General features: G+C 40.2%; 1 protein-coding gene across 1 annotated transcript in view; it reads left to right on the forward strand.

Moving 5' to 3' along the window:
* The first annotated feature begins 249 nt into the window (after positions 1–249).
* Nup93 (nucleoporin 93) overlaps positions 250–26,393 on the forward strand; it is a 98,442-nt gene continuing 72,298 nt past the window's right edge. The window contains exons 1-2 of the mRNA XM_058575803.1: positions 250–352; positions 13,511–13,707. Of these exons, the coding sequence (XP_058431786.1) occupies positions 13,529–13,707 (179 nt within the window). The 5' untranslated portion in view covers positions 250–352; positions 13,511–13,528. The remainder of the gene's footprint in view (positions 353–13,510; positions 13,708–26,393) is intronic.

Raw genomic sequence — 26,393 nt, forward strand, 5'->3', positions numbered from 1 at the left:
AAATAAGGGGTAATAAATCTCTTATGCCCCGGGAACTGTAAATCTCTCCCTCCAAGCAGAGCCGACTCCCACCACGTGGGCGGGGTGGGGGCGGCGGCCTCCAGCGCGCCGGAGTGACACCTCGGCCGGGCCCCGCCCCCATCCAGCCCCGGCCCCGCCCCATCCCCGCCCCGGCCCCGCCCATGTCCTTGTCCTCCGCTGCTGGTCTCCATAAAGTTCATTCGGCGGCGCGCCGCGCGGGGCCTTCTGGGAGCGGCCGCGCCGGCCAATCAGGAAGTGCGGGCGGGCGGCGCGAGTAGCGGCGGCTGCGTTCCCCGGCCGGACCCGGACGGCAAGGAAGGCTGTAGTGCTACTAGGTAAGCGTGTCGCTGCGGCGGCTTTGCGACTGGGGCTTGTCCTTGGACGCCGGACCCCGAGGTTGGGCGGAGCTCTGCCCCCACGCTGGGAGCCTTGCCGCTCACACTTGGCCTCACGGCAGTCGGGCACGCCAGAGCCGGCGACCACACCTTGTCCAACCGCCCTATCCAGGCGCGGGGCTGCCGTGTGGCCGCCCTGTTTCAGCACCCAGGGCCTCTGCCCCAGGACCCCTCCTTCCCCTCGTAGGCTCTGCCGCGGCGCGCCACACCTCCGCCACGTTCCGCGCCAGCCCGCCGGGCTCCAAACCTTGGTGAAGGGCCTGAGTACCCACTGACCACGCCCTGCCAGCTCGCGTGCCCCACTCCCTGTCCCACACCTTGTACGCAAGCCGTTGCCTTCCGAGGGAAGGGGTGGGGGGAGACCACCCCATGAGCTTCTGTCAACTTTGGTTTGTCTCCAAGGGGTTGCTAATGATTGGAACCTGGAGGTGGCTCACCTTTCGTTGGGCTCGCTGCATCCTTATCTTCTGCAAGGGCGATGCCAAGTATAATGGATCTGTTCTTAAAAAATCACAGGGCTGACTCCATGGGTCTTTGGCCAAAGTTTGGACGATCCGACGATTTGTCCCTCTGCTAGGGGAAGGAGATTGGCGGCGGCTTCTTCTTCTTCTTTTTTTTTTTCCCCCTCTAAGATGTCTTTGAACGCAAGCAGAGGTCACCTTTCATCTTCTGTCTGGGGAGTGAGGGCGGGTATCCTCAGGCTTGAAGCTTTTTTTTCTTTCTTTCAACTCTTCTCCAGTGTGCATTTGTATTTTCCACATTTTCATTTTTCACTCATGTTGATATTATCCTGCTTTAACATAGACTAGCTAGCATCTTTATGTCTCCAGCTTAGGCTTCTGCTTGACCTTCACCTTGCTGCCTATTTAATGTCTCCACTAAGATGGATGATAGTCGACTCAAACTGAGCATAGAGCTAGCAAGCTTCTCACCATCTCCTTCTCTAAAAGACTACTCATGCCATTTTTTTTTCTTATGCCAGTAATGGAAAAAAAGGATGGCCTTTGTGTCATCTTAGCTGCTCTCTCTTTCTCATTTCACAGCTACTGCGGACAGCCCTGCTCCATCATCACCACCTCTCACCTGGATTATTGAAATAGCTTTCCATTTGGTCTTATTACTTCTGCCCTGGTTCCTGTTTTCAGCATAGCACAAAGTGATCCTTTTTAAAACATAGGCCATCAAATCATATTCCCTCCTTACTTAATAAACCCTCCATTGAGTCCCATTTCAATAATAATAGACAGACTTCTTACAGTGAGCTGTTCAGCTTTATATAATCTGATCCAGTGTTGCTTTTCAAGTCTCAAATTCTGCTGCCCTCCCCTTTTACTGACATGCTTTGGCCTCAGGGCCCTTTACTTGCAGTTTAGTATCCATGTGGCTTTCCCTCCCACTTTCAGGTCTTCACTAAGGACTTAATAACTGGGGCTTTCCTCACTTCTTGTCTTCCTTCATTGCTTTAGTTATTCTTGGCACTTGTATTTTGCTTATTTATCTTGTGTATAGTTTGTCTTCCCCCTCTAAAATATGAGTGTGGGGAGGTTTATGTTTTATTCCAGGATGTGTGCCTAGCACCAAGGCTTGACACACAATAATACAGTTGATAAATAAGAAATAAATCAATGTTCCAAGTTGTAGGTTTGGAGATACAGTGGTGAATGAGACAATTCTGCTGTCATTGGACTGATGTTCCTGTGGAGTACACCACAGCAGTAAACATACACATATAAAATGTGGTCCCTGGGCTGTTTTACTAAAGGAGAACTGATTGAAATAAGAGAGTGAGTCCTGGGGATATCTGGGAGCATTTCTGGCAAGGGCAAAGACTTGATAAAGAAAATAAGTTTATTTAGTTTTAGAGGCAAAGTCCAAGGTTAGCTTGCCCCATCAATTTGGAACTCATGGCCTATGGCATGGTGGTGGAACCCCATTTTTCCATTTCACAGATGAGGCTTGTGGAGAGTAATTAGTTTGTCCAAAGTCACTCAATTAATGAGTGGACTTGCTGGCTGAATCTTAGGGGTGCAGTGGAAGGTTGGGAGAAATAGCATGGGCAAGGATACAAAGCAGTGCCTGTACAGGGATGGTCAGGGACAGAAGAAATCAGATGACTATGTATAGGGTTTATCCTGAGAGTTTAGAAAGTCAAAAGCAGTCTCATCTGAAACCCTGTGACAGGGAGCCAGCCAGGGCTTTTTAGCAGGAAAATGGTGTTGGAAAGGTTGAGGTGGCCACAGAGAGCAGGATGATGTGCACTGGGAGAGGTTAGAATGGGGACCTACATGTTCTAGCATCTCAACAAATACTGGGGTTTAAAGGAAAAGACATCTGGCTAAGTGATAAGGGGGATAGAAGCAACAGAACATTCCCAGGACGTAAGTACCTTTGCCAGATAATGAGTTTGGATTGTAAGTTTGGAGAATTAGGAATGTTTTCTTAATCTACAGAATTTGATTTCAGAGTTTTTGTTAGGGAGTAGCAAGAGTGTAGATAATGAGGATCCTGCCTGCTTGCTTTCATTTATCTATGTGTGTTTGGTTTCTGAGCCCGGAGAGGGAGGGACATTTTATAAGAGTACAGTCTGAGTTATGCTCAGATGCAAAGGAGAAGGGTGAATAAGAATCAGAAGGTGCTGGGGCCAGAGTTGAGAAGAGGGGAAGGGTAGCTAGGGGTAGTGGTGGTTGTGGACAGATACTTGCATGGTGAGATGTGGGATGTGTGTGTATGTGTATAAAGGAGCGAGGGACAGAGATAGACAGAGATACAGACAAATATAATTGAGAGGAAATGCACAGGTGGTGCCTGAAAACTTCAGGTTGGAATTGGAGTGCAAGGGTGCAGGTGTGGAGGTGACAGTTATTGCCATTGAGGATTCAGGGACAGTGGTAATGTAAGTACTCTGAAGTTGGGAATTTTGAACAGTCCAAAAATGGACAAATTATTAGGAATTATATTAGGTCATGTATATAATTGAAAAGAATTCAGACTAACAGGTATAAAATGAAAAGTAAAAATCTCTCAGCTTTAACTTGTGGTGATAATGCTAATTGTTTTCTTTTATGTTAATAATGTTTCTTGCTTTTCCTCCTAAAAACTGTTAACAGATCTTAATGGTATGGCTCCATGATTTCTTTGCGTATTCACTCTTGTGACCATTGTCGACATTGAGAACATTTCCAGTACTCAAAGCACCTTTGTCAGCTAAGGTACCATACTGTAGATTGAGTGGCTTACACAGCAGAAAAATTATTTTCTCACAGTTTTGGAGGTTGGAGGTCTGTGCATGGTTGGATTCTGGTGAGTTCTCTTCTTGGCTTGTAGATGACTGTCACCTTATTTTCCTTATGGCTTTTCCTTGTTCCTGTGTGTGGGGAGGCAGGCTCTCTGGTGTCTCCCCTTTCTAGATAAGGACAGTAATTGCATTCTGAGGACCCCACCCTGATCACCTTACCTAAATCTCATTCCCTCCCAAAGGCATCTTCTCCAAGAACCATCCCATTTGGGGTTAGGGCTTCAAAAGGATTTTGAGGAGAACAGTTGAGTCCATATTATCTAGAGAGTTCTGTTATGCTTTCTTCCAGTAAGCATTTCTGCATGCCCCTAAGGATAACTTGTGTTCTGATTTCTAGCACCATTCCTGTTTTTAAGATCCATATGAATAGAATCATATTATGTTCTATTTTTGTGTTTGGCTTCTTTAGTTCTCCACTATGTCTGTGAAACTTATCTGTTGACCCATGGAGCTGTAGTTTGATCTTTTCCATTGCTATGTGGTACCCAGGGTGTGCATATAACACCATAAAAAACTCAGATGGGATAATTCTATGAGGGGGAGGGACCCCTTTTATTAGAACCTGATAAAAGGTTTAGTGCTTTTCTTACATTAAAAAATGCATATATTTCCAGGGTTTCCTAGTGCTTCTAATCTGGGTGTCTTGGCCTTCAGGACAAGAAGCCTTTGGTTTACAGCAGATATTCTCAAGCTGGGAACTATTGATATTTAGGGCTAAATATTTCTTTGTTGAAGGCTGTGCTGTGTGTTAAAGATGTTTACCAGAATCTCTGGCCTCTTAACTAGATGCCTAAAGTTGTGACAACCAAAAATGTCTCCAGATATTTCCAAATGTCCCTTGTGGGGTGGTTATCCCCAGTGGAGAATCACTGGTTTAGAGAGATCCAGGGCCAAAGGCCTTTTGGGGCAAACTTGATGATCTGATTCTTCATTGCCGGTTGTTAGATGGAGCCGGTGTCATTTCTAAGGTTCTGTGTGTAGATAATTTCTGTTACCTGAAAATGAGGCTGTTCCTTCTGAGGAAGCATAAAGTAAGTTTAAAGACTTCATAAAGTATCCCACTTTATGACTTTTCATGGTGGGCAGACCTTTGGAAATTACCTGAGACAACCCCATCATCTTACCAGTGAGGAAACAGGTTCAGGGAGGATCCAGTCCCAGGGTCAGGGAGTGATGTGAGGTGGAGCCAGGCTGGAGTCCATAGTTCTTACTTTCCAGATCAGCCTTCTCCTGGCTTGGACAAGGAGTTTATCAGAAGGTTTCTTATGTGGATTGTTTATGTTTCTACCTGCTACCAGGTTACTTTTCTTTATTCGCTGAAGATCAGTCAATACAAGTGATATTTTATGTATCAGGAAAACCTACACTTTTCTTACTGCTAACACTGAGTCATTCAGGACATTATTGTTACTAAATTACCTAAGTTTTTCTTTTCTGTCTAGGTTAATTTATATTAGTTCTTTGTTTTGTCTAGAAGTCTGTCTTCTGAATTATAATGAAGTCTACTGTCTTTTTATCTTATGGGACTATAAAGAATTATTCAACAACTTTTTTTTTTCTGTACTGGGGATTGAACCCATGGATGCTTTGCCATTGAGTTACACCCCTAGCCCTTTTTTTTTTTTTTTTTTTTTATTTAGAGACAGAGTCTCACTAAATTGCTGAGGATCTCCCTAAGTTGCTGAAGCTGTCCTTGAACTTGTGGCCCTCCTGCCTCAGCCTCCCGAGTCATTGGAATTACAGGCCTGCGCCATGGTCTCTGGCCAACAACAACTTTTTTATTCTATTACTCTTTTATTCTTTTTCCATGGGCTCCTGGAAAAGTAATATCTATTGAGATGTGTTTTCTTTTGGTGGTTGTTATAATTGACAGCCTTTAGGTACAGTAAAAAGTGGACTAATGTCTTCTAACCATAAAGAAGAGAGACAGTCAGAACCAGTACAGATTGAGTACCCCTGGCCCCTAACCCCCAATCCAAAATACTTCAAGATCAAACTTACTGAACAGGGGCTGGGGTTGTGGCTCAGTGGTAGAGTGCTTGCCTAGCATGTGTGAGGCACTGGGTTTGATTTTCAGCACTATGTATAAATAAATAAAAGTCCACTGACAATTAAAAAATATTAAAAAAACCACAAAAGTTTACTGAGCAAAAACCTGATGCCACAGAAGAAAATTCCACACCATGAAACTTTGTTTTGTGCCCAGAATTATTAAAAATATTGTATAAAATTGCTTTCAGCCTCTTTTTGTTTTAAAGTATGTTTTGTTGACAGACCTTTATTCATTTATTTATATTCAGTGCCAAGAATTGAACCCAGTGCCTCACACATGCAAGGGACGCGCTCTCCCACTGAGCCGCTACTCCAACCCTCCTTCAGCCTCTTTTTATGAACATGAAACGTAAATGAATTTGTGTCTGGATTTATATATATCATATATCTCATTGTACATATGCAAATATTCCAAAATCTGAAGGGGAAAAAAAAATCCCAAATCTGAAATACTTCTAGCCCTAAGCTTTTTTTTTTTTGGCCAACCCCTGTTAGGCTGTCTGAGCTGAACCTGATACATAGATCCTGGTTCAGTGCTTACTACCCATACATCCTGGCAAAATTACCCTTACTAGAACAGGTAGTAAAAATACTTAGAAAGATTAAAGGTGTGATATATGCTTTTCTTCTTCCCTCCTTAAAGTGTTTATTTGAAGAGTATATTTGAGGAAGGTATCTATTCTGTATATGATGAAATCTGTCCTGTATATGTGCTTTTGACTTAATACACAGGATGTTAGAAGGAACTCATGTTCTTTTCAAGTATAGTGCAACTAGAACCCACATGAATATATTTTTCTCCTTTATCACCCACAATCCAAACAGCCCAGTGTCCAAGAAATACAAAGGGCCGAGATAGATAAATGAGGAAAGACAGGGTCATCCATCTTTCTTTGGTGTTAAAGGAATCTCTCTTGAAGCAATGACTTGCAAGGGGAGCTATGCCAACTACTTTCCCTGCATAATTTCAATATGAATGGTTCCCCACTTACCATGGTTTGATGATATTTCAACTTTACAATGGTGTGAAATCAATATACATTCAATAAAAATCACACTGTAAATTTTGATTTTTTTTTTTTTTTCCCAAGCTACCAATATGACATAGTATCTTCTGTTGAGATGCTGGGCAGTGGCAGAGCCAAACTCTCAGTCATACAGTCATAAGAGGAAATAGCAGATTCCACGTGTACTGTGTTGCTAGGCCATGATGTTCATTCAGTAGGTTAAGTGTATGAAATGCATTTTTGACTTATGATATTTTCAACTTACCACAGGCTTATTGAACATGATTCCATTGTAAATTGAGGAGCATCATATAATCAAATAATACTTATTACCACTAATTGAAGAGCTCTAATTTTACTATATCCCCAAATATTGCCCTTTTTCACTACAAAGATCCTGCAACTACCAAAAGCAGTTAGGTCTACTGTACTTTTTTTTGATGTTGTCAAATGGAGAGAGTTCATTTTTAGAAGTAATAGCCAATATTGCTAGTTATACATTTTTTTCTTCAAAATCTGAAACCAATAGTGTTTTTCCTATTTAGGATTATTTTAAATTTTTAACGGATAATAAAATAAGTTTAAAAAATACTTTAAACAGAATGGGTAAGTAGAAGACTGGACTTTGAGCCCAAATCACTGGTTCAAATCCAGACTCTTCACTTACTAGCAGAACAAAAGGTGGATCAGTTTATCTCTGAGATAAAATCCAAATCTCTCCAACTCCTTCAAGGGGTTGCTATACACAAACTGTTTTATAAAAACTGCTGATTTATACCAGTGTAAAGTGCTGTTTTAGTTTTTTTCCAAAGTTGCCAACTTGGCAACATTTTGTCATTTAATTATAAACATCCCTGGCTTCAAAAAATCTCCTAGTAAATATTTGACATTAAATTATAACTTAATCAAAACTTTATATCATTAAGAACTTTTGGAAGACAGATTTTTTTTTTTTTTAATGTGTATCATCCACTACAAACATGGCTTTTTGTTTTGTTTCATTACTGGGTATTGAACCCAGGGTGTTCTGTTATTGAGCTACTTCCCCAGTCCTTTATAGTTTTGAGATAGGGTCTCAAAATTGCTAAGTCTGACCTTGAACTTGGAATCCTTCTGCTAAGCCAAATAAACTAAGCAGGATTTTTTTAAAAAGTATTTTTTATTTTGTTTATCTATCTTTAGGTGGTGCTGAGGATCGAACCCAGTGCCTCACATGTGCAAGACAAGTGCTCTGCCACTGAGCCACAACTGTTAGGTGCAGAACAGGCTGAACTATGTTATCTGCAGGGCAGGCTGAACAAATGTCAGCTGCAGGATGGCCCACGAACTCAAACCTCCCTCTGTCTGGTCCTTTATCACCTGTTTGCGTCAAAGCTGAACATTCAACCCCCACTCAAGGCTGAACACTCAACCCCGCCTTGTGCCAACAAGGCAGCTTACAGACCCAGAGGCCCCGTTAGATTTAGGCTATAAAAACTCCCCCTGCTGGGCCCCTTGCTCTCTTGCTCTCTTGTTCTCTTGCTCTCTCTCTCTCTCTTGATCTCTCTGTCTCCCTTGCGCGCATGCTCTCTGCTGTCTCTCTCTTTCTCTTTTCTCCTCTGTTGCACTGCTGCAAAAAGATCTCTTGGTCGCTCCAAGTGTTGTGGTCACTTTCCTTTCAACAACCCCAGCCCTAAGCAGGATTTTTATACTTTTAAGGTATAAAAAACCAGTGGGTCGTTGGCCTTTATTTTAGGAGGGGCTTTTTTTTTTTTTTTTTTTTAACCAAAGGAGGAGGCAGGGGGATGGAGGTGGGGGAACAGGAGGAGAGAAAAATAAAAGAATCCAAAGAAGGATATTTTATGATGTGTTCAAAGTACATGAAATTCAAATTTTAACATCCATGATTAAATTTTTATTAGAAGACATTTATTTATTTTTACATATTTTTTTACATACTCTCTATGGCTGCTTTCAGGCTACAATGGCAGAGTTGAGTAGTTGTGACAGAGATGGCCCACAAAACCTAAAATAGCCACTATTTGCCCTAGGAGACTAGAAACTTGGCAAGAGTTGGTTGACAGGTCTAGTATGGGTAGCTGAGGCCTTTCATATGCCTCTTTGTCCCTGTCAGCTTTGAGGTTCTGAAGGCTCCACTGTTCTGGAGTATGTTCTAGAAGTAGCATTAGCCTGGGTAAGAGAACTCTAGTGTAATGGTCATTTCTGGGATGATTCAGTGGTCTTTAGAGAACTCAGTCGTTCCCCAGCATGAGAGTCCACAAGCCCTGGGTAAATGTAAAGAGGTAGTCTACTGTGGCTGATGTTTTAAAATAAACTGATGAACTGATAATCGCAGAAAACAGATTCCATAGACATTTTAATATAGTAAGCATGTATAGCATTAGAGACTGAGATTCAGATCACTTGCAAAATCCTGAAAGGGCTGCTGTTTTAGAATACTGATTTTAAATGGTTTAAAAGAACTTAGCAGTTTGAGTATTTAAGAATCTATTCTTTTCTGGCTTGATTAAATATTTAACATGGTTATATCGAGGATGTAGAAATGATCAGGTTTTTCACAATTAAGACTCACTTGTTAACAGAAATGAACTGTGGGGCTGGGATTGTGGCTCAGCTATAGAATGCTCGCCTAGCGGACCCAGGTTCCATTCTCAGCACCACATAAAAATAAAGGCATTGTGTTGTGTCCATCTACACCTAAAAAAAAAAAAAAAAAAAAAGTGAACTGCAATTATTTGATGCATTTTTGCTCTGCTTTTATAATTTAGTTTGTTTCACCTTATATGCTGTTTGGGAATTCCACCCCCCATTAAGAATGTTGATGTGCCCCCAGAATGAATGTTTTTTGGACATTGAGTGACAGATTACCGCAGACAAATGTGAAGAGATGGGAGTCTGGCCACTCCTTGCTTTAGTTCTGGGTGGGAACTGTCTCTCTAAAGCTGTGGACTTTAATTTTTTCTTTAATTTCCTCAGCATCCTGTAGGTGTGGGGAAGAGATCTAGATCTTGGGAACTTTCTACTAGGAACTTTCCTCATTTTTAGCAGAGTAGCATGCCCTACTGCAGTCTCTGAAAACCAGTGGGTCATTGTCCTTTGTTTTAGGAGGGGCTTTTTTTTACTGAAGTATGCTGCATGATCAGAAAAGCACACAGATCATGAGTCTAGGTTGATGAATTTTAAGTGAACACACTGTTAACTAGCACTCAGAAAACCTGATTTTCAGCCCCACCCCAAGGGTAACCAATCCGTCTTCTAAGAGCAGTGATAAATTTGCCTTCCTTTTAAAGTTCTCAGTGTCTTGGATGGTTGGCAGTTTGATTCTCTGGACTGTACCTTCTGTGATGCTCTGCAAAGCACCTTTCAGAGTTGCCAAAGGCCTCTCCTAATTGCACAAAGGCTTAGTCATTGTTGGTCTATAAGAGTCCTAGTGCTGTGAGCCTGTCCTTGCTGACCCTTCCATGTCCAGACCCCGCTTTGCTGCAGTTTTAGATCCCACTTCTGTGATATAAATATATATATATATATATATATATATATATATATAAAATATAAATATATATTTAGATATATATTTAGATATATTTAGTTGTAGATGGACACAATATCTTTATTTTATTTATTTATTTTTTATGTGGTGCTGAGGATCGAACCCAGTGCCTCACACATGCAATGCAAGCGAGCGCTCTACCACTGAACCACAACCCCAGCCACACCCACTTCTGTGAGTTCTTACTGTGGCTTCTTCCTGGCTCCCTTCTCCATAGCTCTCCAGATTTTCCAACACAAAGCTTGGATTTTGGATTTTTTTCTCCCCTGGATCATTTGGACAATGCTAGGAAGTCTTCCCCCCACCCCCCTGCCTTGGGTTAGAATTGATTTAATGGCTTAATCTTTATTTTATGGCTAAATTGATATATATTTTGTGGAGGGGATAAAAATTATAAGTTTATGAAATCATTAATTGAAAACATTTTAATGAAATGGGATGATGACTACATCAAAGTATAGATATGAAAATTCAGTAAAACTTAATTTCTTCTGTTTGAGTTATAATGCAGGACAGATCCAATTTTTTCCCAAATGTGGTGTTATAATCCAAGTGTGATGATACACATCTGTAATCTCAGCTATTCAGGAAGCTGACAGGAGACTCCTAAGTTCAAGGCCAGTCTCAGCAACTTACCCTGTCTCAAAATACAAAGGTCTGGGTATATGGCTCAGTGGTAAAGCGCCCCTGGGTTTGAGCTCTAATACCAAAAAAGCCCAAATAAAAAACAAAACAAACAAAAAAACCCCAACAAACAAAACTGTGATATTAAATATATCTCTTTCTTTCCTCCCAAGCAGATGTGGGATATACTCAATTTTCTTTGTATTCCTAACCTGAGACATGTAGAAAATTCTTTCTACATCTACCTATTTATTCTTTTGGTTTGGAGTTCTGCTCACCTGAAAACTTGGCTATTCTAAAATACTACTGACTTTCATCTGGATATTTAGAGGGAAAGCACTTGTCTAAACCAAATGTGATCTGAATTCATGCCACTTATACTATTAGTGCCTTATGCTCTGCAGCCCCATAAATGTTAAGTATCAGTTGGTAGTTAGAAGGGAATGTTTTTGCTCAGGTCTCTGTGTGCCAGTGGATGCTGATTTGGCAGGGGAGGGCAGGAAGCCTTTGAGAAGGACAGATTTCCAACAAGTAGAGGAGTAAAAGCTCTCCAACTCATTTGACAAATGAGCACCAGGCATTGGTGCCAGACACTGTTCGAGGAGCTTGGGGTACATCAGTGGCCAAAACTCTGTCTTTGTGCAGTTTATCTTCTAGTGAAGGTGATAGTAAGGGAGATGGGGAAGGGCTGGCCTGGGGTTTAGTTGCATTTTTAAATAGAATATTCTGAGTTGGCTTCAAAGGCAAGGTGACACCTGAGCTGAAACAAGGAATCAGCCATGAGTTAACAGGAAGAGGCTTTAGGTTAGAATGTGCTTGATCCATGGAGACCAGCAGGGAAGCCCCAGTGTGGCCAGAGTCCTGACAAGGAGTGGCACTGGAGCTGGAGATGAATATGGGTAGTAAGGGGAACTGGGGCCCCATCCGCTGCACTCTGTTTTGTTTATGAGGTTTAAGCAGAGGAGGGGTATCATCTGACTGAATTTAAAAGGATCACTGGTTGTTAGGTTGGGAATACATTGTGGGAGGCAAGGTCTGAAGAATACCTTCCTATCTACCATCCCCGTTCTCCCACAGGCAGAAATGGCCTGTTACAGCCTGATTGTGTTGGGTCAAAAAAAAAAAAAAAAAAAAAAAACATTTTCTAGAAACTTTGGCTTAAAAGTGGGGATGATGTTTTTTATTTTTTTTTAATAAAGATTAAAGTCAGCTTGAAACTTCATAACCAAAGTGTTTTCATGTTTACTCCAGCTAAGCTATTTTTGCTCTAACCTCTTGCCCTTGCATTTAAAGTTAATGTCCTTTAATGCTCATTTTAAAAAGTCCTTATCTTCCTGCTGTGGATTTATGGCGGTAATGGTGCCCTTTTAACATTAACCTGTACTTCGTAGCTGAGATATAATTATGTATTATATTAACATTACAACTATAATGCTAGATCAGTAAGATTTCATATATGCAATAGAAGCCAGGGATTTAAAACAAAGAAAGGAAGAATAAGCAACAAGAGCTACTGTTTAAAGGAATTTCTTCTCCCTTTAAAGAATGATGATGATACATTTTATCTTGTATTGACTCAAATGGTGGTAGGAGTTAGAAACATTTTTTTGGACAGGGAGAATGTTTTTATACTGGACCATCTTATAGAAATATGGTATGGTATATTTAAGAATCATAAATGTATATAGGAACACTATTCATAGGGCTTTTCTCTAACATTTTGGAGAAACAGCTGGTCTTGCTAATCAGGTTCAGTCTAACAGCTAGCTGCTATTTATACTAGCAGAATTATTAGTAATATCTGTATTTTTAAGAGTAGGTATAGTAACAATTAAGTCTAATGTCCTGAAGGTCATACATAACGAATGGACACTGCCCTTAGTGATCTTGTAAGCTAAAGAACATGTGAATGGAGACCTGGGCAGGAGTAAAAAAGAAAGTCTTTGTGTTATTGATGATACAGTTGTGTTAGAATAAATGGGGGTGGGGTTGGTCAGAAGAAGACCTGCATTCTGATTCAGTTCAATCAAATCATAGCAGAGTATTTTGGGCATGTAACTAAGCTTCCACGGACTGTAGTTGCTTCTGTCTCCTCAGGAGCCTCATGGGGTCATTGTGAGGATTCTGTGAGGTAAGACCCTATACACTGTGTGGCACCCTTTGGTATTTTTCTGAGACCATCGGAGGAGGAGGAGGTGGTGGTGGTGTGGAGTACTTGTTCTTTGATTCTTCTGGAGGGGACTTCCATTTCTGTCTTCTGTAGGTTTGTAGAAGGAGGCTGGGATTCTGGTCTGCAGCTTAATATCTTTGCATTTGTTCTGGTGGCAGAAATCAGTCTTGGGGCTGTCAATATGCACAGAACTGATCTGTTACTTCACAGCCTGATTCATTTTCTGTGTCAGGCCTGTTCTTGGGCTATGTTCAGGAACAAATCCTGCTTGTTGATGAGCTGTCTCCTTTTCTGTTTACAAAAAGTCCTAGTGTTTCATTAAGCTGGTAACAGACTCAGGCAATATTTGAAGTCTATCTTTCCCTTGATTTAGGTCTTTTCTTCTTTCTCCCCCACCTAGGATCTGTGTTTCCAATGGATACTGAGGGGTTTGGTGAGCTCCTTCAGCAAGCTGAACAGCTTGCTGCTGAGACTGAGGGCATCTCCGAGCTTCCCCATGTGGAACGGAACTTACAGGAGATCCAGCAAGCAGGCGAGCGCCTGCGTTCCCGTACCCTCACACGCACGTCCCAGGAGACAGCAGATGTCAAGGCGTGAGTACTGGTGGGGAGGCAGCGCTGGTTCTGAGTGGTTTCCGGGGCAGGACCCATTTCTTCTTTCTTGCCTTGAATTTGGATGCAGTCTGTGAATGACAGTCACAAGCCATATTCTCAGGAACTGAAGAGAGGTTTTGTAAACAGGTTGGCAGCCTTTGACTCCCTGCCTGTCTCGGGTTCTCCTGCCTGTCTGCCTGACCAAGCTCTGAGCCCATATCACAGGCAGAGATGATGGGGTGGGAAGGGACTGAAAGAGCTCTGTCATGCAGAAACTGGTCACTGTTGTTCCTGTTTGGGCTTGCCGACTCAAGAGTCCTAAGTGGCCTGTAATGTGTTAGTAGATGCAGATAAGTGGTACCTTCCTAGCTAGAAAGCCCTCAGCAATGAGCAGAATTTTTAAGGGTGTTTGGGAGAAATTGATGAGTACTCAGTGCTGAGAATCCATCTAAGTGGGGATGATTCTGTCTGCTTATTGTCAGTGACCCCAGAGGCTCCCTTTGAAAGGCCTTGAAATACAGTGCCTTCTAGCTGATTATAAAACAGCAAAGTGGGTGAGCCCTGAGAGACTGCTACTCTGGGAAAATGCTGAGTAACCAGGGCAGCAGCTACTGCTTATGCACTGCATCAGTTGGGTTGTTGATTCCTTACAGGTGTGTTTATAGTCTCCAGTGTGCCAAGCCTGGATCATATATGGGGCTACAACCATGAATTAGGAAGGCATGGTCCTTGCCCTTAAGGAGTTTATAATTTGAGGGGCAGACCAGAAAAAAACAAAACATTTTGCTTTTTGTAAGGAGTATGAAGTATGATTTATTGGTTACTTACTCTTTGTCAGAAACCTGATTTGACTTAAGATTTTGCCTGCACAGCCAGCATTAGTGCTGTGATCTCTAACAGTGGGACAACAACAAAGGCTCAGAGAGGGCAAGTAACTCTCAGATTCCTCACTTGGTGAGTGGTGAGACAATGCTCAAACCCAGAGCACACGTTCCTGTAGTCCTGATGGAAGGGCCATGGTAGGATGAAAGGCAGCTATTACCATGACTTTATATGGGTCCGGAAAATCACTGAGATTTCTGTGCAGGAAATATAGTAAATTTTCTGACATTGCCTTAGTTTTCATTTCTTTTTGGTGGTGGGGGACCAGGATTGAATTTAGGAGCACCCAACCACTGGGCCACATCTCCAGCCCTATTTTTTTGTATTTTTAGAGACAGGGTATCACTGAGTTGCTTAGTGCCTCACCGTTGCTAGGCTGGCTTTGAACTCGTGATTCTCTGGTCTCAACCTCCTGAGCTTCTGGGATTACAGACATGTTCCACCACTGCCTGGCCTTAGTCTTCATTTCTTGAATTTGAGGAAGACTAAGTGGTGGTGTTGATGCAGGGACATTCTGTTTTAGATACTTAATACCTGTTACAGGAGTGAGTGTGAGGCCTACATTATTTTTTGCAACTGATCTTGAGAACTGAATGTTTTGGCCAGCTGTGGTGCTACATACCTGTAATCCTAGCAGTTTGGGAGGCTGCCTCAGGAGGATCCCAGGTTCAAAGCCAGCCTCAGCAATTTAGCAAGGCCCTAAGCAACTCAGCAAGACCCTTTCTCTAAATAAAATGTAAAAAAGGGCTAGGGATGTGGCTCAGTGGTTAAGTGCCCCTGGGTTCAATCCTTTGTACCAAAACAAATAAACAAACAAACAAACAATCAAAAAAACAGAACTCAGTGTTTTGGCTGCAGTGTCAATAAGGATGTTGTGGAAATTTTTCAGTAGGCCTCTCCAGATTGTTATTTTTTAAAATACTAGTTGATTCTGGTTCTGTTGACATTTGTAAAAGCAAGTAAGAGGAACCCTGGCAGGATTTTTTTTTTTTTTTTAAACTATCTAGCCTTGGAGCAAAATGTAGCCAACTGTTCCCCCACACTGTTCTCCAAATTTCTAGCCAGCCTTTAGACATTTCTGCTAAGCTGCCCTCCCTACAGGCCCCTTACTGCTGCTCCTGGCTGCCTGCAGCTCCCCCCAGCCTTAAGCATGTAGGCTCTGCTGTGTGCAGAGATGCTGCTGGGGCACCAGGCCTGGGCTGCCAGCTGAGTTGCTATAGTTATAATTTAATTGCATCAGCTTTACAGCCTATTAAGAGCAAAAAAGGAAAATGTTTTCTTGGTAACAATTATCAGTCATACTCTTTTTTGTAAATTTCCATTCTTCTTCATCTCTTTCTACCTTAAATTCATTATTTTAGGGAGGAGGAAGTTGGAACATTGAAAGAATGGGTATAGGGTGGGGCAAGAGTTTAAAAAGAGACCAAAAGGCTGATGACTGTATTTTTCCATTTTCTTGATAAGCAGAGACAGAAAGTGTGATGCGAATATTTTAGTACATGATGAGGGCTGAAGAAAGAACAGAGTAGGAAAAAACAGTTTTAAATTAAAAATTTTGAAAGACAATTCTGTCTTTAAGATGTTAGTTTGGATTATAGATTTAAGACTGAATTGTTTTGTGCAGAATTCTTTTATTATACTTTGTTGGATTTTGCATTTTTGGGAATGGATTTGATAGCTTTTTTTGCTTGTATGTGTTTGATCTTTTTGAATTATTCAAATTTTTTCCCACTCGAAGAAGAGTATACATAATATTTAAAGGTGTAAACCAGGGGTTTGCAAACTCTAGCACATGAGCCACATCCAGCCTATTAAAGTTTTATTGGAACACAGCCATGCTAATTTGTTTGTGTATTATTAACTGTGCTGCTTTTGTGCTGCAATAGTAGAGTTGAGTTGTTTTGACAGATTATATGGACTGCAAAGCCTGAAATATTCTTTTACAGAATAAGTTTAGTGACTCCTGGCGTAAATAATAAATTTGATGAATATCCAAGTGCATATTGCCCAGTTAAGATATATAATATTGGTATCTCTGAAGCCCTCTCTAATTGCTTACCAACCATTGCATCCCCCACTTTTCCTATCAGAGATGGCTTGCTGGATTTTTCCATTTAAATTCTAAAGCCAGACAACCTAGAGGTGTACAAGAAAAAGCCAGCAGTCACTCTCTCCCTCTAACTTTATCTTCCAAGGTTACTAATGTTATTAATTTGCTTGTTCTTTTACAGTTTTTTCATGATTATATAAAGCATATGCAAACTTTTTTTGACCAAAGTTATATGGCAAATTATAACTTCACTTGTGATACTACTACTAAGCTTTCTTTTTAGGCACTTAGTATTTGTTGGGCACTGTGCCATGCACTTCATATGCATTATATAATTTCCTCCTAAACTCACCCTGTGAAATAAATAAAAAGGGTCAGATGGCAAATGGACAACAAGAATTCAAATTCATCTTGGTCAGTAAGAATCTTTTGACTTTTGCCATATGGCAAATTCCTGAAGGGTTTTTAGTTCCCAAAGGAAAAGTATCCTCCTGACTGGTCTGCAAAGCCTGAGAGATTGGAAGGGCAGGGATTATTATTCATATTTAAAAGAAAAAAATTAAAGCTTGCAAAAGTGATGTATGTAAGATTTTCAGTAGTAAATATTAAATGAGACGTGAACTCAGGCCTCCTGACTTTTTTTCCTGTATCCCATGTATACTGGGAATAGCTTTTGTCCTTTTGCTCTCCTAGGACTGAAGTGTTTGACTCTAGTTTCTATGATTTTCTGCTTATGGGGCTGTCTAGCTCATAGGAACGGGGCATGTGAAGGCAGGGAACTTCGGAATTTTCCATCCTTAAAAACTGAAAGTTTTGTAAAACCATCTTTACCGTAGATTTCCTATCTCTTTCATCAACATTTCCTTGTCCCCTTCCTTCTTTCTTGCCATCAGAGTTTCTGCATGTGTTGGGTATAAGCCATACAGCGCACATATGCCACCCATTTAGAGGACCATTCTTTCCTAATAATTCTAAGAGTGAATTTTTAAATTCTGAAGGTTTCAGCTTTACAGAAATGAATCAATCATTTGGGCACTGTACAGATGCATCCTCACATATCACTAGTGGAGGTAAAGTACTATGGGACAGAATTTAGAAATAGCTAGGAAAGTTGACCCAGTAATTTCATTTCTAGGGCTCTATCCCAAAGGTATACTGACAAAAATATGAAAGTTTTGTGCAGACAGATATTCATTGTAGCATTATTTGTAATAATAGTAAGAATCAGAAACAACTAAAATGTCCATCATTAGGGCACTGGTTGAATAAGTGGTATATCTATATACTGGAGTAGTTGGTCAGTAGTACCAAGGAACATACACTACCGTGAGAAAATACACCACCATGGAGTGATTATAGGGCATATTATTAAGTAAAAACTGCAAGGTGGAACAAAGTATATAATAACTCTACCATTTATTTTGAAAAGCAGGTAAAAGATATCTGTGTTCATGGATCAGACAACTTAATATTAAGTTGTTAATACGCTTCAAAAAAATTTTTATTTTATTTTTTTTTGGTACCAGGGATTGAACCCAAGGGTGCTCAACCACTGAGCCACATCCCCAACTTTTTAATTTTTTTTTATTTTGAGGCAGAGTCTTGCTTAGGGTCTTGCTAAGTTGCTGAGGCTGGCCTTGAATTTGTGATCTTCTTACCTCAGCCTCCTGAGCCACTGGGAGCCACTGGGATTCACAGGCGTGTACCACCATGTCTCAAATTTATCTACAGATTGAACAAAAACTCTTATCAGAATCTCAGTTCGCCCTTTTTTCAGAAATTGATAAGTTGCTCCTAAATGTAAGGGACCTATAATAGCCAAAACAATCTTTAAAAGGCAGAAGAACATTGGAAGACTCACACTTCCTATTCAGAACTTACTAGAGCCGGGTGGGTTGGCACATGTCTGTAATCCCAGGACTCCGATGACTGAGGCAAGGGGATTGTAAATTCAAAATCAGCCTCATCAATTTAGCCAGGCCCTAAGCAAGAGACCTGTCTTAGAGAGACCCTGTCTCAAAATAAAGATATAAAGGGGCTGTGGCTGTGGCTCAGGCTGTGGCTCAGTGGCAGAGCGCTTGCTTAGCACATGTGAGTCACTGGGTTTGATCCTTAGCACCATATACAAAAATAAGTAAATAAAATAAAGGCATGCTACCCATCTACAACTACAAAAAAATGATTTTAAAAAAATATAAAAAGGGGCTGGGGATGTGGCTCAAGCCGTAGTGCGCTCGCCTGGCATGCGTGCGGCCCAGGTTCGATCCTCAGCACCACAAAGAAAGATGCTGTGTTCGCTGATAACTAGGAAAAAAAAAAAAAAAAACATAAAAAGGGCTGGGGATGTGGTTCAGCAGTTCAGCACCTCTGGGTTCAATCTCTAGTACCGAAACAAAACAAAAAAAACCCAACAACCCCCCCCCCCCCATCTGTAAAAACCTTACTAGAAAGCCATGGTAATCAAGATTATATGATGCTGTCATAAAGATGTGAATCTGACATGTAGATTGATGGAACAGAATTATGAGTCCAGAAATTAGTCCATGTGTCTGTGATTAACTGATTTTCAATAAGGGTACCAGGACCATTCAGAGTTGAAAGATATGTTTTTAACTAATGGTGCTGGGACAACTAGATCAATTGAACTTCATCAAAATTAAAAACTTGTGTGATTCAAAGGACACTCTAAAGAAAGTTAAAAAAAAAAAAGCCAGGCCTGTTGGCATATGCATGTGATCCCAGTAGCTTAGGAGGTTGAGACAGGAGGATCGGGAGTTCAAAGCCAGCCTCAGTAAAAGTGAAGAGGTAAGCAACTCAGTGAGACCCTGTCTGTAAATAAAATACAAAAATAGGGCTGGGGATGGGCTCAGTGGTAGAATGCCCCTGAGTTCACTCCCCAGTGCCAAAAAGAAAGTAAAAGAAAAATCTACAGAATGAGAAAATATTTGCAAATTATGTATCTGGTACAAGACTTGTATCCAGAATGTGTTTTTAAAATATATATATATATAGTTGTTGTTGTAGGTGGACAGAATGCCTTTATTTTTATGTGGTGCTGAGGATCAAACCCAGTGCCTTATGTGTGTTAGGTGAGCGCTATACCATTGAGCCCCAGCCCCAGAATGTGTTTTTAAAAAACTCTTAGAATTGATTAACAGAAGACAAACAACCTGACTTTAAAATTGGCAAAAAGATCTTTTTTTTTTTTTTTAAAGAGAGAGAGATGAGATGAAAGAGAGAGAGAATTTTTTAATATTTATTTTTTTAGTTTTCGGGGGACACAACATCTTTGTTTGTATGTGGTGCTGAGGATCGAACTGGGCCGCACACACGTCAGGCGAGCGTGCTACCGCTTGAGCCACATCCCCAGCCCCAGGCAAAAAGATCTTTATCCAGTATGGCAAATGAAAAAATGCTCAACATCATTAGCCATTAGGGAAATGTAAGTCAAAATACAGTGAAGTATCACCTCATACCTACCAGAGTAGTTGTGATCAAAAAGATACAATAAGTGTTGGCAAGATGTGGAAAAAATTGAAAGCCTCACATACTGTTGGTGGGAACATAAAATAGTTCAGCCTTGTTAGAAAACACATCATTAGTTCCTCAGAAGGGTAAATACAGGTGCCATGTGATCCAGCAGTTTCGTTCTTAGGTGTATACCCAAGAGATGAAAACATTTGTCCACACAAAAACTTGTTATATGAATGTTCATGGATGAATTTTCTAATAGCTAAAAAACGGAAGCAACCCAAAAGTCCTCCAACTGGTGAATGGATTCATAAAATGGACATGGCTATATGATGGGATGTAATAAAAAGGAATGAAATACTAATATATGGTCTAACGTAGATGAACCTTGAAAGTCTTACGCTAATTGAGAGAAACCAGCACAAAAGATTGCATATTGTATGATTCTATTTATGTGCAGTGTCCAGAATAGGCAAATCTAGAGAGAGAGAAAAATAGTTTACTGGTTGCCAGGGGTGAGAGGATGCGGGAAAGTGAGAAGATGGGGGGAAGTGAGAAGTGATTACTAATGGGTAAAGGTTTTCTTTTTGGGTGAGAAAATGTTCTAAAGTTGACTGTGGTGATGGTTGTGCAAATCTGATTATACTTAAACACTGAATTATATACTTTCAATGGGTGGATTTTATGGTATGTGGATTTTATCTTTATAATCTGTTTTTAAAAAGCAGGTGATGCAAATGTACGTACATATTGCTAATAAAAATGAAGGAAAGTATTTAAAAGTATCAGGATTTGTTTTAATCAGGTATGATAAGGCACAGGGAAATGACTGTCGTGAAGGAAGTTTTTACTCACGGATCCCTAGAAACGGGTCAATACAGATCCACAGGGCCATACAGGAAGTCCTGGGATTGATCAGGAGAGGTGGCAGTCATGATTTTGAAAGATTTAGTCCTGATTATCATAATCCTGATGTTGAAATCCTGAGTGTCAAATTTCCAAAAGTGCATTCACGTGGGGGAAAGAAAAGGCTATATAAGAGGGGCAGAAAGCCAGGTTCTGGAGATGGGGTTGACCACGAAATACAGCAGCCATGAAACCTCAGTTTAAAAATTCATCCTCTGTCTGCATTGGCATTCTTATGAAGTTCCAGGAGCTTTTAATGAATTAAAGTTGCATTGGCCTGAAGAAGCCAGCAGTTTCGGAATAGTTTGAAAATAATTAAGTGCATGGTAGGACAAGAGGATAGTCATACAGTGGTGTTTCTTGTCCATCACTGTTGTTGTTTCTGCCAAACTTGTGGTCTGAGTGCAGAGAGAATGGACTTAACTTTTGTCTACCCCAACAACAAAGAAGCATGGCACAGAGGATAGGAAGACATAGTAGGAAATGATTATGTCAACACATATCAGATCATGGAAGAATTTAAAAAGAGCAGCATCACATGGAAAATGAATGTGAATTAATTCTTTAAGGGGAGCCATGTCCTAAAAGAAAAATAGCAGCTATCCATCTTGATGCAAAACTTCAAGATATAGTTAATGGGCTGGATATGTGGCTCAGCTGTCTGAGGCCCTGGGTTCCATCCCCAGCAGTATATATTCATTCATATTCTCTCTCTCTCTCTCTCTCTCTCTCTCTCTCTCTCTCTCTCTCTATATATATATATATATATATACACACACACACACACACATATATACATATATATATATATATATATATATATAATGTATGTATATGTGTGTGTGTGTGTGTGTGTGTGTTATATGTAATATAAATATATATACTTTTTTTGGTAATGATCATGAAAGTTGGCCAGCAGTAATAGACTGTGAGAGAGTCTGGTGGTCCATTTTCAGAATACAGTATTTATCCTTAAATGTAAAATTACTGAGGGTATAAGAAAATCAGCTAAAGAGGAAATAGAACAACTGGTTCCCAGCAGATAACACCTGAGTGTGACAGATTCACAGCCCCTTGACAAACAGGAGGCGAGGGGGAAGGGGTCAACCTGACCAACAGAGATAAACTTCACATATGCACTTAATCCCAGAAAGGCCTTTCTAGCTACAAGAGGACTGAGGGAGGTGGGACTGACTGAAGGTATCTTTCTACCCCATAGTACTCAGCCAGTGAGGAACTGGGGGAGGCACTATCCTCACTAGGGATAGAATGCTGATTGTAAGTGATACTCTGGGGTTGCCTGCTCCTCCAGACACCTGATCTTGCAAGAACGTCATTAAAGTCTCACATTCTCTACCTTTTGTCCCAGTCCAATTCTTTGAGTTTGGACAGGTGAGCATGTTTCTCACATGAACTACCACCATGTAATTGCCCATAATCTATTTCTAGAATATGCTTTTTCATGTCAAATTGAATTTTTAATTTTCTTAAAATTTTCCTCCACACTTTTAAATCATCAGCATTCTTTTTTTTTTTCAATTTACTGTGCTGTGTATTTCATTTCACATGATTTCCAGTGCTGGAAGTATAAATTATGTGAGAACTTTTTAGAGAGTTCTCATTTGTTTCTTGACTTTTTTCTTACAAATTTGACTTCATGCAAGCATATTATCATCACATTGATTTTTATGTCTAAGCATTGTGCATATATGTAGAAGCATTAAAACAGTGAATGAAGGAATGTCTTTTTCATACATCTGCATTTGTGAAGGATAAAATTTCTTAATTACTCAGCTCTTTGGACACTGATTTCTGATCAGTTTCATTAAAAGACTTAGGTTGTTTATCATGGCATTTCAAGATAACTACAGGCAGAAAGCTGGGTACACACAATTACCAACCATAGTGATAAGTTTTTATGGATTTTGCTTCTTCTTCTTTTTTTTTTTTTAAAAGAGTGAGAGAGAACTTTAATACTTATTTTCTAGTTTTCGGCGGATACAACATCCTTGTTTGTATGTGGTGCTGAGGCTCGAATCTGGGCCGCACACATGCCAGGCGAGCGCGCCACTGCTTGAGCCACATCCCCAGCCCTGGATTTTGCTTCTTGACCTGTTTCTTTTTCTTTTTTTAAATATGTATGTATATTAATTGTAGATGGACATAGTATCTTTGTTTATTTATTTTTATGTGATGCTGAGTATCTAACCTAGTGACTTATGTGCGAGGCAGGTGCTCTACCACTGAGCCCCAGCCCCAGCCCTTGACCTGTTTCTTTTTGAATATGAGTTTGTCTGCTCTTGTTATACCCATGTGATTTTCAGTAGTATATTTGTTTACACTTGCAAAAATACGTTAATATTGCCTATTGTGTAAAGTGGCCTATGAAGTATTTTGTTTATTTGTTTCTCAAATAAATAATCTTTTAAAAATGGAAATAGTTGAGTGAGGTGGCATATGCCTTCTATAATCCTAATTCTTTAAGAGGCTGAGGCAGGAGGATCACAGAGGCCTGGGCAATTTAGCATGATCCTTTCTCCAAAAGAAAAAAAAAAAAAAGGGTGGGGGATGTAACTCAGTCAGAGGTAGAGTACTTGCTTTGCCTATGGACAAGGCCGTGGGTTCAATCCCAAGTACCTAAAAAAAAAAAAAAAACAAATAAATACAATAAAATGTCATTTAAAGAATTTTTAAAATTGTTTTTTTCCTCAGAATTATGTTTTCAGGATTTTGGTCTTTTGAGATTTCAAGATTTGGGATTATGTTTCTATGGGATGGTGTCTTTTGGTATTATATCCCAAACTGGATCAGGAGGCAGAGGGAGCAAGGGGGAAACAAGGGCAAGAGCCTTTGCTGTGGTTTCTTAGGAAGGCAAGGCCAGGCAGTGCAAACATGTTTAGGATTGGCTAGTTTGAATAAGGGCTGTCTTTAGTTGTGCAGTACCTGATTTTGGGGTGAGTAAGACAGGGATGATGGTCCACAGTGTGAGAACCCCATGAGAACCTGATAAAGGAGGTGGCTGGGGTATTGGGCTTTGGATTGATGGGTTTGCTGTGATGATGTGCTTGCAGCAGAATAGTTTCATACCCTCTAGGAATTAGCTGCCCTGGGAGGGGAGTCCCTTTAGTGTCAACAGTGCCCCACATGTCACAGCATCAAATACAGAAGATAAGAATATATGATTAATGTAGAAGATAATCAAAAGGTCATCCCTGGAAAAGGGAAGGAATAAGTAGAGAAAATAAGGACTTTAAAAAAATAGGTTTGACTTTGGAACTGTGCAAATATTTAACATAATTATAAAACAACTAAACATTTAAAAGTTTCTAAAATTTGAAAACAAGTTCTTATCCTTTTGGTGACTAATCATATGGGAGAAACAGTATCAAGTAATGTTTTAACCTGTCTTCAATAGTTCTATTGTTGGTGAAAGGTTGTTACTGCTGTTTGGAGACTGATGTGTTATAGTATAGGATAAAGCATGTCAGTAATTATGGCAGTGAGGCTTTGGTGTGGGGGAAGGAGATACAGATAGAAATTTATGAAGTTAACCTGAAACCTTGTGTTCTTAATTTTGGATTGAAAATATCAGTATGAACTTGTGATGTACTTTGTCTTAAGAAAACTCCATTTCCAGCTCTGACTGTTGAAAAAACCTGGTAATAACTTGGCAAATCTAGTGGCCAGAGAATTGTCTCTAAAGTCCATTACTTAATACAAGCAACTAGACTTCTTGGAGAGTTGGGTAATTTCAAGTTTGAGGCAGGATTGAATAAAATGAATATGAAATATTTCTTGTAATACCAGATAGTAAAAAAGTTATTAAGACCTTCTTGAGTAATTTCAAAAGAACTGAGAAACCTTCAGGCCTGGGAGTCCAGCTCAGTGGTTGTGCTCATGAGACCCTGAGTTTGGTCCCTAGTACTACATACCAAAAAGAAAGAAAGAAGGGGAAAACAAAACAACAAAACACCCCCTCAGAAACAAATTTGCAGAGACAAATGAGCATCAGTAAGATGCTGACAAAGATGAGACAACTTGAGCATCAGTAAGACGCTGTGCATGGCCTGAAGCACATCAGATGTGTTTAGATTCATGAGTTCATGATGACACTAACACAGAGCTCATTGGTCCTCTTTGGAGGATGCTAGAGAACCAATTCATTGTTCAGGATAATCACAGTTGATGAAAGGAATTTTCCTGAATGGACATATTCTAGCTAATAAAGGTAGAATAATAATACCACATTTTATAAATCCTAAAGAATTATTAGATTTAAGCAATGGTCATCAATGACTGCACACATTCCAGATGGAGATAACCAGGCACATATGTCTCTTGCCTGTTGATGAAAGTATGAAGTAATCTAACACCAACAGCAATGGCTCCGGTATCTGGTCAGACCCGTAGAGCTACTTTCAGTTTACAGGAGATATGGAGGACCACATTATGGGAGTGCAGTCCACCTGTTGTGTAAGAGCCTACTTATATCCTTGTTATTTTGAGTGTAGTCCATGTATCAGCAACATCATTATCAACTGTGAGCTTTTTAGAAATGTGGAATTTGGGGCTCCATCCCAGACCTATTGAATCAGAAGAAAGTAGATTAGCGAATGCCAGGGACTCGGGATGATATTGGGGTAAATGGGAACACACTACTCATGATGGGAGTTTCTTCTGGAGTGAAGAAAATATTCTAAAATTGTGGTGATGGTTATTATGATTCTATGAATATACTGTAATCACTGAATTGTACACTTTAACTGGTAAATTGTGTGGTATGTGAATTTTATCTTAGTGAAACTGTTATGTAAATAAGAAAGAGGACATTATACTAATACCTGTGCTCTGGGTTCACCTGAGAGTATTCTGAATATTGGGAGGAAAGTTATGGATTATTACCACTGTATCAGAAAAGTAACTTTTAAGGATTATGAGAAGAGGTGAGATTGTCTTATACCTTGGAGGGCATGCATCAGGGATGGCATCCTAGTTGACCAAAAGGAGACAGTAATCTTTAGGGATGAACCCTCTGCGTGAACATAATCTGTGCAAATTTATTAGAATGGAACTAAATGTGGAAAATCCTTTCTCTGGTAAGGCCAGAAGCTCTTAGGTTATGCTCACAAGTGTTACATGTGCTGCTGAATGCTCTAGCTTCTAAGTTGTTCAAAGGGAACATACGCTTTTTTAATGAGATTTTGTAGTACTAAATCATAATTCAAAAATAACAATTAAAAAATTAATTCCCCCAAGCTTCTTCCAGAGATTGCTCTAGATATTAGTGAGAGTCTGTTGTTGTTGCTGTTGTTTTAAATTTACTCATTGTTATGTTGTTCAGATAATAGAAATAAAGCTGGCTGTATTATTCCATTTC

This window comes from Marmota monax, unplaced genomic scaffold (assembly GCF_021218885.2).
Source record: "Marmota monax isolate L192 unplaced genomic scaffold, Marmota_monax_Labrador192_F-V1.1 WCK01_AAM20220418_F8-fsc00024, whole genome shotgun sequence".
Classification (NCBI taxonomy): Eukaryota; Metazoa; Chordata; class Mammalia; order Rodentia; family Sciuridae; genus Marmota; species Marmota monax.